We start from the raw sequence: 17,692 nt of genomic DNA, 5'->3' as shown, positions 1-17,692 counted from the left end.
TGCATGTGCAATAGTCAAAGATGCATGACATATTTCGTATTCTGTCACTAGATCACAACCATGACCTGCTGGCTCTGCTGACAAACAAGAATTCAGTTGCAACTGAATCCTCATACTTTGTCTATTAGCTACTGCCATCATAATAGACTGATAAGTACACATACCGCGCCTTTTGCAGTAGATGAGGTTGGAGAACACCACCTTTGAAGACAGGCACTGCAGAAGCTTCCTTCATTATTTGCTTGATCTCTGAACTCAGCAAGGCATGAAGGTTTCTTGACTCAGGCCCTAATGAGGCCATGACACAATTAACTTGAACTACAGTGCACTGCACGGTGAATTGGTTCAACCTGGTTCCTTGGCTCAAAAATTTCATATTAAAATTTGATCTGCATTAGGTTTGATGAATTTGATGACTCAGAGTTGACCCGAGTTTCATTTAGACTCAAATGAGTCATTAACCCATGAGTTCAATTACCAATCTTCTTGAGTAAGGTAAGGAGAGACTGAATAATATGGAAAGACCACAATGATAGAGTGCATTCAAGGGTATATATATTTTAGAGATATAAGGCAAAAGGAGCAACTTGGACTACAGTGGACGGTGAATTAGTTCAACTGCCTCGGCTCAAAAATTTCATATTTGATCCGAATTAGGTTTGATAAATCCGGAGTTGACCCGAATTTCATGTAGACTCAAATGAGTCATAACCCCACGAGTTCAATCACCAAGCTTGAGTAAAGTAAGGAGAGACTGAATAATATGCAAAGACCAAAATGATAGAGTGCCTTCAAGGGTAGATATTTTCATCAGATATAGTCTCCAGCTTAGAGTCCATGTCAAGAGAAATCCTTGAGTGATCAAGTCAAGTGTGCAAATTATCATTGTCAGTTTTGAACCCTCATAAGACTTTTCCTGCCTTGATCTCAACAATCATTGTTGCGATTACATGAAATGCATCTTCTTCGCCAGGTTTGCATGCTTGTCCTTGAAATTCTTTCTCCAGCGGTCAAGGTCGAAATTGTCATTGTTGCTTGAGATGGTGGCGGCGTCGAAACCCATGGTGGGATTGAAGTGGAACGCGCCACGCACACAGACGATCTATCAAAATGTTAACAAGATGCTATCATATATTGAGTATACTACTCAAAACTCAGAATCCTGACATTAACATAGGTATACTACTAAGATGTCATCATAGCCCAGATCCAGTTCATAGTGTTGCGATTACATGAAATGCATCTTCTTCGCCAGGTTTGCATGCTTGTCCTTGAAATTCTTTCTCCAGCGGTCAAGGTCGAAATTGTCATTGTTGCTTGAGATGGTGGCGGCGTCGAAACCCATGGCAGGATTGAAGTGGAACGCGCCACGCGCACAGACGATCTATCAAAATGTTAACAAGATGCTATCATATATTGAGTATACTACTCAAAACTCAGAATCCTGACATTAACATAGGTATACTACTCAGACCCAGATCCAGTTCATAGGACGATACCTTGTTTCCTTTAAAGGACTTTTTCCATGGTCACGTGACTTTTCAGAGCGGCAAAAATTGACTTTTTAGAGACATGTATAGCAGGACAAAGTAGTACACAAACAATCAATTACAAAGACTTTCATAACGCAAACCACATAAAGAAAAAATTAGGGAAGTGTACGGCTTCGGTGAGGGGGCCCTCCTCACCAAAGCTGTACACTCCAAAGAAAGTCTACAAAGTAAATTTAACGCCCTGCTGAACAATTAGATATAGTTATAATCAAAGCAAGGCACTTAGCTTTCAAAGTCGTATTGTGACAAAGTCCTGTAAGATTTATCAGCGAGAAATGTTTTTGAGTAGTATGTGGACTTACAGATGATAAAAATGTCGCCCAACATCAAATATGGCACTGAGCTTCTGAAATTTATGTTGCGTCAAAGTCTTGTGAGACTAGAAATATTTCCAAGTCAGATGTGACTTAGGTGTGAATAAGTAAAAATCACCGCTCATTGTGAACACAAATGGCATGCACCACACGCAAACCACAGGCAAGCCCCCATAATCAAGAGCGGGAGCCACTCACAAGTGGCATGCACCGCATGTCAGCCCTCAGATCCCAAGCCCGCAGATTTAAGAGCGGGAGCCACTCATAAGTGGTATGCACCGCATGTAAGCCCTCAGATTCCAAGCCCTCAGATTCCAAGCCCTCATGTTCAAGAGCGGGAGCCACTCACAAGTGGCATGCACCGCATGTAAGCCCTCAGATTCCAAGCCCTCAGGTTCAAGAGCGGGAGCCACTCACAAGTGGCATGCACCGCATGTAAGCCCCCAGATCACCCACTACCAACAAGCAAGATGCTAAGAAGAGAAGATACACTAGAGGGAGATAACATCAGCATGCGGTAAAAATGAATGAAAGACTTACCAGAGAGACATAAAAAAATACTAGAGAGAATGAGAGATTAGCAGGCAGTGAACAGAAAGAAACACGAACTTGAGAAAAAATCCTGACACCGAATCTAACCGCGGGAGAGACATGAAACAAGACACTGGAGAGAGAGAAAGGTTAGCGCACAGTGAACCGAGTGAAGGACGCACCGAATCTAACCGCGGGAGAGATATGAAACAAGACGCTGGAGAGAGAGAAAGGTTAGTGCACAGTGAACCGAGTGAAGGACGCACCAGAGAAAAGAGTAGAACTAAAGAGAGAAATTAGCGCGTAGTGAACGCAATGAAAGACTTACCATTGAGCAGCGCACAGTGAACCGAATGAAGGACGCACTATAGAAAAACACTAGAGCTAAAGAGCGAAATCAGCGCGTGGTGAACTAAGCGAAAGACTTACCATTGAGTGGGAGATGCTAAGTGGCTGTAGAGATAAACATTAGCAAACAGTACACAATGAAGAAAAAACTTACTGCGCATGAAAGTTGACATTATGGTAGATCCTTTGGATCCTTGCAGGCTGCAGCCCTGCAAGGACCCAAAGGGTACCATAGAATTAGCGTGTATCGTAGATTAATCAAAAAAGAAAAGGTGTGTAGTGTGAAGATGGGTGGAAAGAGCAAAGTCAACAGCGCGTTTGAACTTTGAACTTTGAACTTTGAACTTTGAACCAACGTGTCTATTTGGTGTTGTTTGTTGTTTGGATGTGTTTGTGTCGCAAACTTGTGAACTTGCAAGTCCAGCGCGTCTACCGTTTGTAGTCTCAATATTAATACTATACCATTGTTCTCAGCGCGTTACCATTGTTTCTGCCTTTCGCGTTTACCCAGCAGCAGCCGTCATACCAGCATCTGCAATCCCAGCACCCACGACTACGCCATGCCCCCTCGGACCAAACAAACCTGCAAGAAGTCGACTGGTGGTGTGGCGCCTCGTGTCACCCTCAACCTACCTGGTGCCGTTTCGACCATTTCAAGGGTAGAAGTGGGGACTGTGAGGATTGAGGAGGAGGAGAGAAGGGACCACAACAATGTGCGTAATTAATGTTATCTTTCTTCAACATTTCAACTAACTACATCTATCTACATCTACCTACAGTTCTGTCTTGTTTGTCGCGACGGAGCAGTGGACGACTACCACTTGTTCATGTGCGACTTGTGTCCACGCACTATGTGCTCCAACTGCTTGCAGATCACGCCACGTCACATTTGTCTGCATTTCCTGCCATGTCCTAGCGCAACATCATGGCCACGGCTCCCAGAATCCTTACTTCGTGAGTCCCTAACCTTTGTTTTCGGTTTATTCTTGTTGTATTGATTCAATCATGTGTATATCGACTACAGGGATTTTACCGCGACGGGAAGCCCATTTTCGACACATTCCTTCAGATCCGCGGGGCGCTTGAGTTGCCCCACCAAGCACAGGTTTCGTCCGAAACCGTGCTATTCATCCATCTTAACCTCATCGACAATGACACGACGGGCGGCCCTTTCAAACTCTCGCATGATTTTCTCCTGCCTTACTTTCCTGACGGCGGAATCATTTTTCGTGAGGTCATCTTTGACATCGGCTCTGATTCGAAGATCGTCAAGTTTCATTCTATGGTCAACAAACTCGTCCTCAAACTCTTGGCTTTCCCTGGCGGTTGGAAACACATTATCTTTGGGGTCTCCGACCATACCGACAATGACTTCGGCGACCCCTTTGTAGGCTACAAGGGCAAGAAGAAAACTTATATTTCGACTCCAGTCAATACTGTAAGTTCGTTTGTTTAACTTCGCACATGTACTGACCGTCGGAAACAAAGTTTTTGGACATCGTGCTTGGTCCTTTCAAGGATCTCATCAACCTTGCTGTTGAATCGTACCTATGGTTGTTCTGTTGCGGCGCTATTGTCGGCAGCTCCGAGAGCTTCAAAAACTTGAAGACCTCAGTACTCCAGTAAGCTATTCTTGATCCGTCTTGTGTCTGACTTAATGTGGTTATACTAGACATCAACTTTCCGCTTCTGTAGCCTTCAATGCAGTACGTTTCCAGCCAAGCTTCGCCACACATCTTCTTCTTGCATTCATCGAGCGTGTCGTCATTGAGCGATTCTCTATCAGCCATGCATTCCCTCTTATGCTGAGTCACTCTCTCAACTTGGGTCGGCACTCCGACATTTTTTTGTTTGTGAAGAATTCTGACTCATTGAACGTCATTAAATTCGCATGGACCCATGCTGTGTTTCGCCCTTGGGGGTAGTACCTCCCTGTCCAATGCCCAAAGTGTGGGTGGGTTGACTCATGGACTTTGGTGAACCATCACAAGGTTTATTATTTTGAATGTAAGAATCAGACTTGCACCCAGTCCTTCGAGTTTCATCAACCGGAGAATTTGACAAGAGTTCTTACACATGGTAAATCACCTCAGTCGCAATGGATCCAACTTGCCCTGTAGGCCTATATTTTGCTTGCCCTTCATGTCTTATATCTACATGTCTCTTGTCGCATGTCTACAGTACTGAATCTATTTTGATGTGCTCTCAAATCATGAAGTTTGAAACATGAATCGATCGCGATCACATGATCCATGCAACATGTTTGTTGATTGACCGGCCAGCCGCACTTAAACACGATCACGTGATCCACACGACATGTTTGTTGATCAGAATCTTTTGACTGAGATCACCGGCCAGCTGCACTCTCATACATCCTAGTACTGTTAATCCACAGCATTACTTTTTAAAAACAATACCTTCCAGTCATATATCTATGTCTTCAGATTGGACCAGTAGCTTCAGAGCTATCCTAGTCAGTTATCAATCCAAGTTCTTGGCTGCCAATTCAAAGTCAGAGCGGTCTCGTGTGATCAAGAAAATTCGAAAGGCCATAGTTGTAGCTCACAAGGAACAAGGCGAACAAGTGCCTTTGCCAAGTTCTTTGAAGAAGGTATTATTTTTACTGATGTTAGGATATTTGACAGGTCTATTAATACACTACTTGCAGGCAATCAAAAAATACTACGGACGCAAAAATGACGAAGAAGAATCTGATGAGGAAGGAGCTGCAAAGGCAAGGGAGATTAGTGCCCGTCCAAAGGAAGCATCTTTCTATAAGAAAATGCTGACCGACTGGGACGTGGCTCAGAGATTGTTTAAACAAGAAATGGATGAATTTGACAAAGCAGAGCAGGCGAGAAAAGGTGTGAAGGATCCCATCAAGTTTCGTACTTGTCATGCGCGAGAATGGTTCAACCAAATGTCATTGACACAGAAGAAAGAAGTTGATTATGCACGAGAGAAGTGGAACACAGAGGGGGCACCAGAAGAAAGCCAGGTTATGTGAGCTTGGTGAATTTTTTTTGTTAGGGTTTCAAGTCTGACATCAGCTGGCAGGTATTGTAAGAATAATCTCAAGAAAGTCCTTGAAGATTTTTCTGAACAACTCCATCGAACTATGGGTTGCCACATCGTGATGCTTGTCAGTCACAAGAAACGAGCAGATCAGACATTGAACATCACCTTGTGAGTATTAGGTCGTTTATATATCTTAAAACTACTAAACTATACTCCTCTAGACATGAATCTCAGCCTAGGAATGTCAAAAAAAGTTTCTCCGTCAGCTCAGACGGTATAAAAGAGTGGACTTCAACCGGGTTCGAGTTCTTTGCTGAGTGGGCGAAGGGCGAATTTTGTATAGTTACTATCACTTCATTTTATAAACATTAATTGACCATAAATCAATAGACCCAACAGCTGATCAAGACGACAAGGAAGAGGAGGAACATGGACTACCTGAACTCATTTTGGACGATGAAGGCTATGCCCAACTTCCTTCTCGTGATGGTATCAGACTTAAGGGTCAACAAGAGCTTGTAAGAATGATTTTTCATGCTGCATACAGTAGGTGTCTTCGTCATGAATTTACTATATGCTTGCTGATTGGGTTTGCTTCTGTAGAAGTTTTCACTGGCACTAGTAAGCCCGTGCCCTGGCGTACCATCACTCCTTGTCCATCACAGTATTTGGCGGCTAGTTCTGTTCCAGATAATCTTCTCATCTGTGACCCCTCTCACATGAGATCGAAGGATATCAATGTCATCTGGAAGTATTGGAAGAGTCGGAGCGTGGCGAAAAAAGAGGCTTGTCTCTTTTATCAAGGCAAGACCAATGGACATGAGACATAGTAAAAGGGACAAAGCAAGTTCCAGAAAGGTGAAACCATATGACGAAGTTACCTCTGAAGAAGAACAGCATAGTCTGGCTGGACTGGGTGCTACTTTAGCTGTAGTATCGCTAGCTGAGGTTCCACTTGACCGCCGCTTTGAATTTTTAGATGGGCTCAGCACTGATAGCTCTTACCTGGAGCTCGTAGATGCAGTCAAGGATCTGGCTAAAATGACGGAAAATATTGTAAGTGCATTATTAATCTTGGGAATGTACTGATCATAACTCATTCACTAGTCAACACCAAACGAGGAGCTTGAGTTACCTCCATGGGTTGATTGGTGTTGCGGAGAGTCTTACCTTCCAGAGTATTTGCATGGGTCACAGGACATGGTGATGGCCAGCTTGGAGGTATTGACACAGGCCCCAATCAGGTCTTCATCCTCAGGTGCCCTAGTGGTTTTGGGCCTGGGTTTGATTTTGAGAGACTGTAAACGAGTCATCGAGTATGAAGAAGACGAGGCCCCACCTGGTACCCCCATCTACTTGGCCAGTTCAATCATGGACCTCCAATGTATGATTAAGGTGGACAACGCAATCCGTCATACCTTATGCGCCATTGTAGGCCTCATTGAGTTGGCGATGAAGGCTACATCAGGTGACTTTGATGAGGGTGATCAGGAGGAGATGAAGGGAGTTGATGGTGAGAACGTGGACAAGGATGAGGACAAGGAAGAGGACAAGGACGAGGATGAGGATAAGGACAAGGATGAGGATGAGGAAGAGGATAAGGACAAGGATGAGGATGAGGAAGAGGATAAGGACAAGGATGATGAAGAGGATGAGGATGAGGAAGAGGATGAGGACATGGAAGAGGACAAGGACCAGGACGAGGAAGATGAGCAGGAGGAGGTGACAGGAGATTTGGATGTGCAGATGTAGGAGGTGGAGAAGGACAACGAGCAGGAACAGGAGGCAGGCAAATCCAAAGGGAAGAAAAGGGTGAGAAACCAGACTTCCTCAGTGAAGACTAAGAAGGCCAGGATTGAAGATGAACCTATTCGTCAGTCAACCAGATCTAGGCAACCATCTAGGAAGAATATTCTTTAGTCAAATATTTGTGTATTGTCTTTGGAGCTGTTAAATATACAATACGCTGGTCATTATCCTCTTAGGTATCATACTATATCTGAAGCTGACCCGGCCAGCACATTAGCTATGTGGCCTAAGAGCAAGGCTGGCCATTCAGTGAAGAAAATTATTAGACCTGGCCGACATGTCTATGGCCCACATAGAGGGATGGCGGCCGGGATGTTATAAATCTAAAGGTGGCTCGGCCAGCATGGGTTCTACATGTGCTACAGGCCATGCTGGCCATTCAGTGTACTTTAGAATAAATTAACCTGGTCTATAGTGTTGTCTGTCATTTATCATACTTGAGCTTATTATTAGACCTGGCCGACATGTCTATGGCCCACATAGAGGGATGGCGGCCAGGATGTTATAAATCTAAAGGTGGTTCGGCCAGCATGGGTTTTACATAGGCTACAGACCAGACAGGCCATTCAGTGTACTTTAGAATAAGGTACTCTGGTGTATAGTGTTGTCTATCATGTATAATACTTGAGCTTACAAGAAAATCATTAAGGCTGGCCAACATGCCTTTGTGCCATGTAGAAGGTTGGCAGCCAAGGTGTGATATCTTCTCAAGCAGATATGGCCAGCATGGTGTTTACATAGGCTACAGGCAAGACTGGCCATACAAGGTACCATAGAATAGACTACCTTATTTAGTGTAGAAAATTATTAGACCTGGCCGACATGTCTATGGCCCACGTAGAGGGATGGTGGCCGGGATATTATACATCTAAAGGTGCTCGGCCAGCATCGTGTTTACATAGGCTACAGACAAGGCTGGCCATACCATAGAATAGACAACCTTCAGCTTATAAGAAAATCATTAAGGCTGGCCGACTTGCCCTTGGGCCATGTAGAAGGATGGTGGCCACAGTGTAATATCTTCTCAAGCTGGCCAGCCCTAATAATTTTCTTGTACACTAAAACATTTATTCAACAGACCTGGCCACCATCCATCTACATGGCTCATGGGCAAACTGGCCAGGTAAGTTTATTCTATAGTACATGAAATGGCCTGTCTGGTCTGTAGCCTATGTAAAACCCATGCTGGCCGTGCCACCTTTAGATTTATAACAGCCCGGCCGCCATCCCTCTACGTGGGCCATAGACATGTCGGCCAGGTCTAATAATTATCTACATTGAATGGCCAGCCATGCTCTTAGGCCACATAGCCAACGTGCTGGCCGGGTCAGCTTATAACATCCTGCCCACCATCCCTCTATGTGGGCAATAGGCATGTTGGCCAGGCCCAATAATTTTTTATACACCACACAGCGGCCGTCATTGCTCCACATGGCCCCACAGACAAGCTGGCCAGATTTGTTAATTCTAGCATATATTGGTAGTCTACATATATGACTAGTCCTTAAGTCCTGGCCATTAGCCTTCTATGTCACCTCAGGACATACAGGCCGAGCATTATCTATAGTCATAGGTAGATATGTAGATTAGCAAATCCACATATTACATATGTAAGTAGGATATTGACTGAATGGCCACCCTAATATCACCCTCTGTAAATGTTAGGCTGGCCCAAACATTATCCAATAAGCTCATCCTGTACTAATATACTATACAATCTGGCCAGCACAGGTTCTGCATATCGTATAGTGATTGCAATATGCTTGTGAATGCTATTACTAGAATTCCTAGACAGACTGGCCAGCACTGATCCTATGTCTACCGGCCGGTGACTGGCTGGCATGGATTCTACAGCCTTTTTGCATGTCCGGAGCCAGGGTTCTACGTTGGAAATGACTGAAGGGTCTGGTGTGACCTCGTCCGATCCTATGCAATTTCTGACCTCACAGTGAGTCTTTCCTTTCATCAGTCTTTTTCCGATGCTAAGTATAATGTTACAGGCAGACTCCCGACCTCAAATCCTTCAAGAGTGTTTGAAATGCAAATCAGATTTGGAGATACCAGATGATTCCCTCCCTCCCAGTCTCAAGTGGCGTACCCGCGCCCGACCCTATGCAATTTCTGAACTCGCAGTGAGTTTTCCTGACATCAGTCTTCTTCTGATGCTAAGTATTATTTTGTTACAGGCAGGCTCCCGACCTCAAATCTTCCAAGAGCGTTTGAAACACAAATCAGACTTGGAAACACCAGATGATTCCCTCCCTCCCAGTCTCAAGCAGCGTACCTGCGCCCAATCCTATGCGATTTCTGACTTCACAGTGAATCTTTCCTTTCATCAGTCCTCCACCCGTGTTTTATTTTGTCATCAGGCCCAGCCAGTATCCGCAGTGTACTACCACGGCACAGACCGTGCCTCTTCACACATAAGCCAGCCTTATCATTGTAAAAGAAAATTCATTAATTTTGCCTTAGGTCGCCATTCCAGCTGACTTCGCTGGATGCGGCATACTGACTTCATATTGGCCCTTTCCAAATGAGCTGATATTGATGATCTTCAAACAGCTGCCTGTGGCAGACCTGAGGACAGTCACACAAGTCTGCCGCCTGTCAAGGGACATCGCTGCATCCCTATATTTTCATTCTATGGGCTTCCATATTGAGCAGACGTGGCTGCGAGTCAATGCCCAAGGCTGCCTAGCCCTTTTGTTGTATACGTGGACAGCTTTCTTCCGCATTCCTCAGGTTCTCCGATGTGATTTCCTTGATATTAGTGACCATAACTTGACAGCCCTCAAGGTTTTCTTGGAGGCGTTGAGAGGTAGTAAGCCAATCTCATTGGTTATATGCTTTGACGTGCCCCCGGGAGTTGATCTTGGGTCTCTGTTACAACTCATCAAGGAGCTAGGTTGCTCTAGTTTTCGGTATTCAAGTACCGATGCAGAGCACCCTCGTACAATGGTACCCAATCCTGTTCTCCATTTAGATCCAAGCGAAGGATGCAATCTCCGGAGTTTGTCAATAGACTTGCCCACATTTTTCTCTTCAAGTGTCGCCCAGCTCACTCTGGCAACCTTGCATGATTCCCCAATCACTGATCTTTCACTCACTCATGTAGCCTTGAGCAGCATCCAGTGGGCCACACTGCTGAGAAATGTCCACCTTCCATTACTTCATATGTTCAGCATCGACATTGAGTGTCCCCCTGCTGCTTTAGGTGATTTTCTGGCATGGCATTTGACTATTGGTCAAGTCTGGATTACGCCTGGACATACTCCTACCCTCGTTACCAATGACTCCTCACAGCATGTCATTCCTGATTACCGCCTGCAAAATTTGGGCGTTCTTGAGGGTCCACCTTGGTACCTGCTTGCCCTTCTAGCCAAAGTTCACCCAGCACACTCTATCCGACACCTGAGCATGCGGTTTGAGGAAGATTCGACTTTGTTCAATCCTAATTACCTGTCCGTCATTCTGGACATTACGCAACACTTTACCACCATCCAGGAGCTGCAGTTGAGCTTTTATGGCACTGCTCATTCTGCTGAGCACTTTGAGGTCCTGGATAACGAATGCCACACTGTGCCTGCAAAGAATTTAGCGATTTCTACGCATTGCGAGGATGATATCTTTGTGAGTTTTCCTTCATACCAAGCATCATTAGTACTTATCACCATGTAAGCTTCACTGTCATCCTTGGCTTGACACCACCTTTCAGGAGCTGCAAAATGTCGAGCTTCAGACTAGAAACACTCTATCTGAGAAGCTGAAGGTGGCATTTTCTTGTCCGGACAATTTTACATTAAAGATCTGCGGTCATTGATTTTCATTATCCTATCATATAGGAGCACAGATACAGACAGAAGAGTCACGTGAACTGGTTCCGCAGAACCAAACATTTTGTGCATACATGTTAGATGTTAGATACCACTGGTTATATATTACTTGCACCTCTTCATCGTATTCCTCAAAATTTGTAGTAGACAACCACTGGTCATTACTCCAATTGTTCTTTCCCACAACCCCATTTATGTCAAATCATACATGGGAATGTCCACAGTTCCAAAATGGGATTCACTACAGAATGGTTCATCTTCAGTCTAACACTTCTTCTTTTCTCCTTCACCACTCTCTACTTGCCCTATGTACTTGACAATCGCAGAACAAAATTATAATCAATGTCAAAACGAGCTTCGATGTCTGGAATCGATTCTGACAGGCTCATAAAACGGGCTCAAGTGAGTCAAGATATCATTATCTGTCCGAGTCCATGCAGCTAACTTATGTTGAAGGTGTATCTCGACCTCAACACTGAATCTAGCAATGATCAGGATGACATGGAAGGTGAGTCATTTTGTCATTAATAAATATTTATGTCTCACATCTCCTTACTAGACGAGTCATTCCTTGCATCTGATCATGATCCTGACGATCATCTTCGCGTACCAACACCATTGCAGGATGAGGCTGCATGGAACATTTTGGAGGACTATCTCACCACTGACATGACCTTCCCTCAAATGGAGGTGAAGCTTACAGTCACACCTGGGGGGATTGGTATGTTGGACAAGATTGGGCGGAGGCAAGGAATGCATTGTTCTCAGCCGATGAAGACACTGGTATCAGCCTTAGACAATCTTCACGCCATCAAGGCTCAGCACATGTCATCACTTGCAAGAGTCATGGGGCCCTCGAGTAGTTCAGCAGCTCTGCCCTGGACATGCTTGGATGGACAAGATGGACATCCTTGGTGAAAAATTCACCCCAGGCCACGATCCGCCGCAACGAGTTCTTTCGTCAAAAGACTACACATACAACATAATAAACCAGTTTATTGGTGGTGAAATCACCTCTAGCTATGCAGTACGACCTGTTTGGAGGTAGAGTTTAGTGATGACCCAAAGTCATATGCTCATTGGGAATCTGTGTTGGACTGACATCACAGAAGCCGGCTCTCCCAATGAAAAACGCGAAGTATTTTGGAAGCAGATATCTGATGCACCAGTTCAATCCACGCCAAACACTGTGCTTTTAGAGGACTCTGATGGAGGAGTAGTTGACCAAACAATGTCAATTGTGCAGAGCACTAGGTTGGTGCCAACGTCTGCCCTCCCAACATGGCTGATCACTGTTCCATGTGAGTATAACTTCAGAACATACCATATCACCATCTAAACTGAATTACAGCCTCAAAAACATCTTATTTGGCAACACATTTAAAAACCAAGGGGTTCCAGGTTTACATGCATTCAACCCTTCCAGGCTGCTTGTGTGTCAAGGCCGAAAACACTTTGATCATCAGAGAAGCTTGGCCTTCCTCACATGTTAACTGTTCTTTCGATGTTGTCTTTCTCCCCACAGCAGCAGATTGATCCAGCAGTCCCAACATAACAATTCCTGGCTGGTATCGTCCCACCCATGGGCGTTATTGGTCCGACGTGGGATATGGACATTCTTATGATCCTGAATCCAATACCATCACACTACTAGTTCCCTCAAGGTCACTCCACGTCCCGAAGAGCGATATTGGTCAGGACCCTTGTACGCCATGCCTATTCAACTCTCCCGGTGGCAAGATCATCTATAAGGATGGCAGATACACTTACATCCATGGTCTTCTGTCGTTGAAACTTGCCAGGACCGCAGTTGTTGAGATCGCCATTCCCACCCCACAGGACATTGTGATTCACAGGGAGTCGGGTTGCAATCCTGCATTGGTGCAATCCACTTTGCATGCATATGCTGCACAGCACTGGATGCAAGATGACTTGGTACAAATTACAGCAGGGGAGCTATGTAATTGCCTGGGGAAGATTCTCTGTGTCGACATGGCAACTTGTTCAACATTGATTTACATGGAAGAATTACTTCATGTAGGAAAGGTCTCTTCGACACCGCTCATGTTTCCCATCACCAATCTGGAGAGGAAATTCCGTGTGGGAGACAATGTTCATATGCTCGCAGATAGCATAGAGGCCGTGAACCACAAAGGAAAAATGGGAATGGTTGTTGAAGTTGGCATCAAAGGTAACTCCATTGTGGTATATGGTCACACCTCCCAGTCTCAAGCAAGTGATTTTATTTATTTTGTATTATATCACTGACACTGTTTTCAACAGTTCACTATCAGAACTTATTGCTTGGCAACATACATTACTGAATCCAGAAATTTGAACCCGGGTGACACATCAGTTTGCCACCATGACAATCCTATGAGAGGTGACTATGTCGTTGTAGTCGACAGAGTCTATTGTCTTCAATTCGGGGAGGTAACTGAGGTTGATTTAGTGATGCAGTCACTCACATTCCTTTCAAGCGAGCTGGGGATGCTGTCGGTTCCAATGAGGCAAACAGCATTTAATCCCAATCCAACAGCCCTTCAATATACTAATGAGCGTGGATATGATGTTGTAGCTGGAGATACTGTTCGAGTCATTAGAGGTGAACAACTCCACCTATCGGGCACGGTACGGCACATGAATTTGGAAACAAAAATGTTAACCTTCCAAGTCACGCCTTACACAAAGGTTTGTCTCCATAAATTTTATTGATTCACTTTGAATGGTATGGAGTATAGGTCACTACGTCAATCACATATGTCGCAAGAATTGGCAGATGGAGTGATCGAGATCTGATGCAGAGCATTGTCAGTCAAGAGGTTTTTGTCATCCGTGGTCCTATGAAATCCTACAGAGGCACTCTGCACTTGCTCTCCCAGGACACATGTGTAGTGGCAGTTGTTCAAAATTCAAGAAGGGTTTTCCGCCGAGAACATGTGGTCAGGTGAGAGAACTGTTTCTCCTGTTCTGTTTGATACTGACCCACATCCAGCCGGACAGGAATTCTCCTTAACAGTGTTCATTTGCCTCTGAATCTGCACACTGATTTCAACAATTTAATTCGAGCATCATTTATCCGAGCCCCGCATGTCGAGCCCCCTCAAACTCTCCATCCCTCACCTCCCCCTGTTGTTTTGTGCTCTGACCAGCCTGCTGATCCTGTCATCGAATCATCCTGGGATGCACATGCTGAGTCAGTCTTGCATCACTTGAGCAGCGAGTGTACTGGAACTGGTGAGATTCTTCACACATTGTTTACCTCATCTCACTCCACGAAGCCCCTAAGGACTGCTGGACCATTGATGAAGAGGACTTGACAGAACTCCAAATGATTCCTCCCAGTGGGGGTTTATCAACAAGTCCTGGTATGGTAACATATTATTTTATTTTTTCCTGTTCTCACATTAGATCACAGCAGACAGCCTTGTTGTAGCTTTACACAATCCCCACTTAGTTAAGTTGTTTTTTGATTGGCATATGAAGTTCAGGATAGTAAAGACACACACTGCTGTGTGGTACTCATCATATATTGATTGCCTTGTTGACACGCTCGTCCCAAATCCATTTGTATCTCCTCAAGGACTAGTCAAAGATGGAGACATTGCCATCAGGTATTCCTCCCGAACGAGTAACAAGGGGATGAAAGTGGACACAATTCCGGTAGAAGTTCTTGCTCCAGAACCATCAAACGGGATCAAACAAGCTATTCACTTTGATACAAGGCAATCATGCTGGGACTATCTTTACAACGAGGTCTGCTCTGAAAAAATAAATGGAGGTAATCATGACGGAGGGGAAGAGATTTGCTCGTGCTGACACATGTATAATTATCAAAAGGGATGCATGGCATATAGCTTACAATACTATTATACCTACACGCTACACACTATGATATAGGGTGCAACCCATTCTGCATGATTTTGTGAGACGGACATACAAATATTCTACACCCGCTGAGTACCGCCATGTTAGCCACTTAGTATAACCAAAGACACTTTCGGATATCCCCGTCTGAGTTCTAATTTCCCATTCACTACTTAGAGCTCAAAACCTTATAATTTTAATTTCTCCTTTCCTTTCAACTATATTCACTATCATGCAGTTGATCGATGTCAATGAGTACTCAAGCATACAAGTGGGTCTAGTGGGCCCTTCATTACACCAGTACATGTACATTTATTAGTATAGTCGCTGTGTAGTTGCTGGCACTCACTGTTTGGAAATATCCGATGGATTCCCATTCACTACATGACCCTCTTGATTCTAATGTTTGAACTCTTTCCTCCCATCATACACGCCATCCCTTGCACTGTACATACTGTATTTCCACGTATACCACGACCTTGATACCCACTCTACTTCTCCCTGCTGGTTCTTTCCCCGCAGAGCCAAGCACACCTCAGAACCCCAATCAAACATTACCTGCACTGCCCACCGTACAGGAATCTGAGCTCCTCGACACCCCTGTCAAGCGAGGCTGCTCCACTATGTTAACTCACACGACCAATGCACGTCATCGGATTCCAACCATCAATGCTATGGGCAAGGAGATGCAAGGTTTCCTTGTTGGTCCGATGGACGCTGAGGATTTTCTCCAGGAGTTCCTACCGGTTACCAAGATTCCAGACAACACCTTCACTTCTGGCGCATTTGATACCACAATATCTGCTAAAGACAAAGTGCAGGCTTATGAACCATTTCTGGTTGCTTTCTGATTGCTTTTTATATGAATACACTCCGACTCTGACATGCAGATCAACACCATGAAAACTTTTGCACCTGGTCTAACATTTCTTGACTCTCACCTCAATGCAGACACTGAATAATTGCAAGAAATTCCCTTTCCAAGTCAAGCCGGATGTCTGCAGTATACTCTGATGGAACATCGGCAGGATGCAATATGGCAAGCGCTGAAGTCATTGTTGAATTCAAGTGGTCTCGAAATCACTGACACATTTTGTCAATGCAACAACGGAACATCCTTTTTATCTCAGACCGAGAAGGGCATAGGACACCTTGGGGCAAATTACAAGTTATACAGCAGCTCAACTTACCGCTCAATACCATACACACAGCATTCTCTGTTTTGATTATACAAGATCAAGCACAGTATCATTAGATGGGACAGTGAGGGCGCTGTTGTCACCTCTCCTATATATTATACCAGAGAGCCACACCTAGCCAGTTTTTTTTATTGTTACGCAAAAGCATCTCCTGAATTGCATGGAGTTGATACTTCTGTAAATCCGACACTTGTTATAAAGTTTCCGACCTATTATTGTGAAGTCCGAAAGTCCGAAATCTTGGACATCGCACTTTGGCTTCAGACATTGGATAAGTACCTTCGGACATCATCGGATTACTTTCGGACATCGTTTCGCACCATCAGACATTCAGTTCTTTGCATTACTGACACACTTTTACTACTAATACCAATTAGCAATCCCTTTAGGATCGAACGCACTTGCTCTGCAAGTATAGCAGCATAGGTCGTGCTAAGATCTACCTAAACATTGTTGACTAGGTAGTACAATTTCTGCTGAGCCCAGCAGAGATTTACTCTTTATACTGTGGTATGCACACATGTCCTGCATATGATCCTGACAAAGACAGGATCATCATGTTTAAGGACTCTTGGCAGGTGTCATTGCCCCATATCCTACCAGAAGGAGAAACCTACAAACAATTGAAGGAAGCCAACATCAGTCAATGTCGCAATGTGTATTGTATGCCACAATGTACCCTCCATTCCTCAACAACTCCCGCAGAGCGTCAAATTTTCAAGCGCTGACTGGGCCTGTCCCCACTCCACACTCACTCCACACCACCATTACCGCCTTGTTCTCGATGTTGTAGGCAAGGCATTGACAAACTTTCCAAGGTCTCACCGGCTTGTTGAAGCGGTTTGGGATGCACTGCTTGGTATGTACTTTGCAGCCCAATATGACATACTCATTTTAATCAAACTGCAGCCCACAAGGATGCATATGAAAAAGCAGGTGTATTACACAGAGACCTCAGTATTGGCAATATTGTCATGTTCCGTGGCAAGGGCATTCTAATTGATTGGGACTTAGCCAAGTCAGTCTCTACAAAGGGTCCTTGACAATCAACCCGCATGGTATGCTCTTGCCATTCCCAAGTCATACATTTTACTAATTTCCGCCTTACTAAGGGGACCTGGCAGTTCATGTCAGCCTACTTGGTTCAAAACCAAAATGCCCCACATGTCGTCGAGGACGACCTTGAGTCCAGTCTCTACATGTTGTCCTGTGGGCAGCAG

General features: G+C 44.6%; 5 protein-coding genes across 5 annotated transcripts; 4 read left to right on the top strand and 1 right to left on the bottom strand.

The window, feature by feature from the left end:
• Window positions 1-1,228: 1,228 nt before the first annotated feature.
• EDB93DRAFT_1106658 (uncharacterized protein) lies at window positions 1,229-2,919 on the bottom strand (the record flags this gene model as incomplete). The annotated part of the gene is made up of 11 exons (XM_041447644.1): window positions 1,229-1,384; window positions 1,689-1,713; window positions 1,856-1,932; window positions 2,066-2,188; window positions 2,285-2,358; window positions 2,408-2,427; window positions 2,477-2,531; window positions 2,665-2,681; window positions 2,765-2,782; window positions 2,828-2,843; window positions 2,901-2,919. 11 exons carry the CDS (start codon window positions 2,917-2,919, stop codon window positions 1,229-1,231), a joined length of 600 nt encoding a protein of 199 aa, XP_041304244.1.
• Window positions 2,920-3,306: 387 nt separating this feature from the next.
• EDB93DRAFT_1253722 (uncharacterized protein) lies at window positions 3,307-7,516 on the top strand (the record flags this gene model as incomplete). Its single annotated transcript, XM_041453503.1, has 14 exons — window positions 3,307-3,459; window positions 3,526-3,569; window positions 3,619-3,700; window positions 3,771-4,184; window positions 4,235-4,368; window positions 4,419-4,573; window positions 5,191-5,357; window positions 5,415-5,749; window positions 5,804-5,932; window positions 5,986-6,101; window positions 6,155-6,310; window positions 6,368-6,428; window positions 6,496-6,820; window positions 6,872-7,516. 14 exons carry the CDS (start codon window positions 3,307-3,309, stop codon window positions 7,514-7,516), a joined length of 2,916 nt encoding a protein of 971 aa, XP_041304243.1.
• A 716-nt stretch (window positions 7,517-8,232) lies between these two features.
• EDB93DRAFT_1106656 (uncharacterized protein) lies at window positions 8,233-11,251 on the top strand (the record flags this gene model as incomplete). Its single annotated transcript, XM_041447643.1, has 9 exons — window positions 8,233-8,340; window positions 8,652-8,696; window positions 8,820-8,934; window positions 9,075-9,146; window positions 9,428-9,521; window positions 9,543-9,705; window positions 9,760-9,891; window positions 10,136-10,394; window positions 10,689-11,251. 9 exons carry the CDS (start codon window positions 8,233-8,235, stop codon window positions 11,249-11,251), a joined length of 1,551 nt encoding a protein of 516 aa, XP_041304242.1.
• Window positions 11,252-11,766: 515 nt separating this feature from the next.
• On the top strand, window positions 11,767-16,124 carry EDB93DRAFT_1253720 (uncharacterized protein; the record flags this gene model as incomplete). Its single annotated transcript, XM_041453502.1, has 11 exons — window positions 11,767-11,808; window positions 11,863-11,914; window positions 11,966-12,127; window positions 12,516-12,707; window positions 13,061-13,611; window positions 13,690-14,097; window positions 14,148-14,353; window positions 14,402-14,643; window positions 14,688-14,774; window positions 14,825-15,162; window positions 15,852-16,124. 11 exons carry the CDS (start codon window positions 11,767-11,769, stop codon window positions 16,122-16,124), a joined length of 2,553 nt encoding a protein of 850 aa, XP_041304241.1.
• Window positions 16,125-17,222: 1,098 nt separating this feature from the next.
• On the top strand, window positions 17,223-17,674 carry EDB93DRAFT_1046386 (uncharacterized protein; the record flags this gene model as incomplete). Its single annotated transcript, XM_041444626.1, has 3 exons — window positions 17,223-17,331; window positions 17,382-17,507; window positions 17,553-17,674. Coding segments are annotated over 3 exons (357 nt in total), but the record flags the coding sequence as incomplete, so codon positions are not given.
• Window positions 17,675-17,692: the final 18 nt, after the last annotated feature.

Source organism: Suillus bovinus (assembly GCF_016758785.1).
Source record: "Suillus bovinus strain UH-Sbo-P2 chromosome Unknown EDB93scaffold_63, whole genome shotgun sequence".
NCBI lineage: Eukaryota > Fungi > Basidiomycota > Agaricomycetes > Boletales > Suillaceae > Suillus > Suillus bovinus.
The sequence above is the reverse complement of the archived record's forward strand: the minus strand, read 5'-3'. Positions and strand labels throughout refer to the sequence as shown.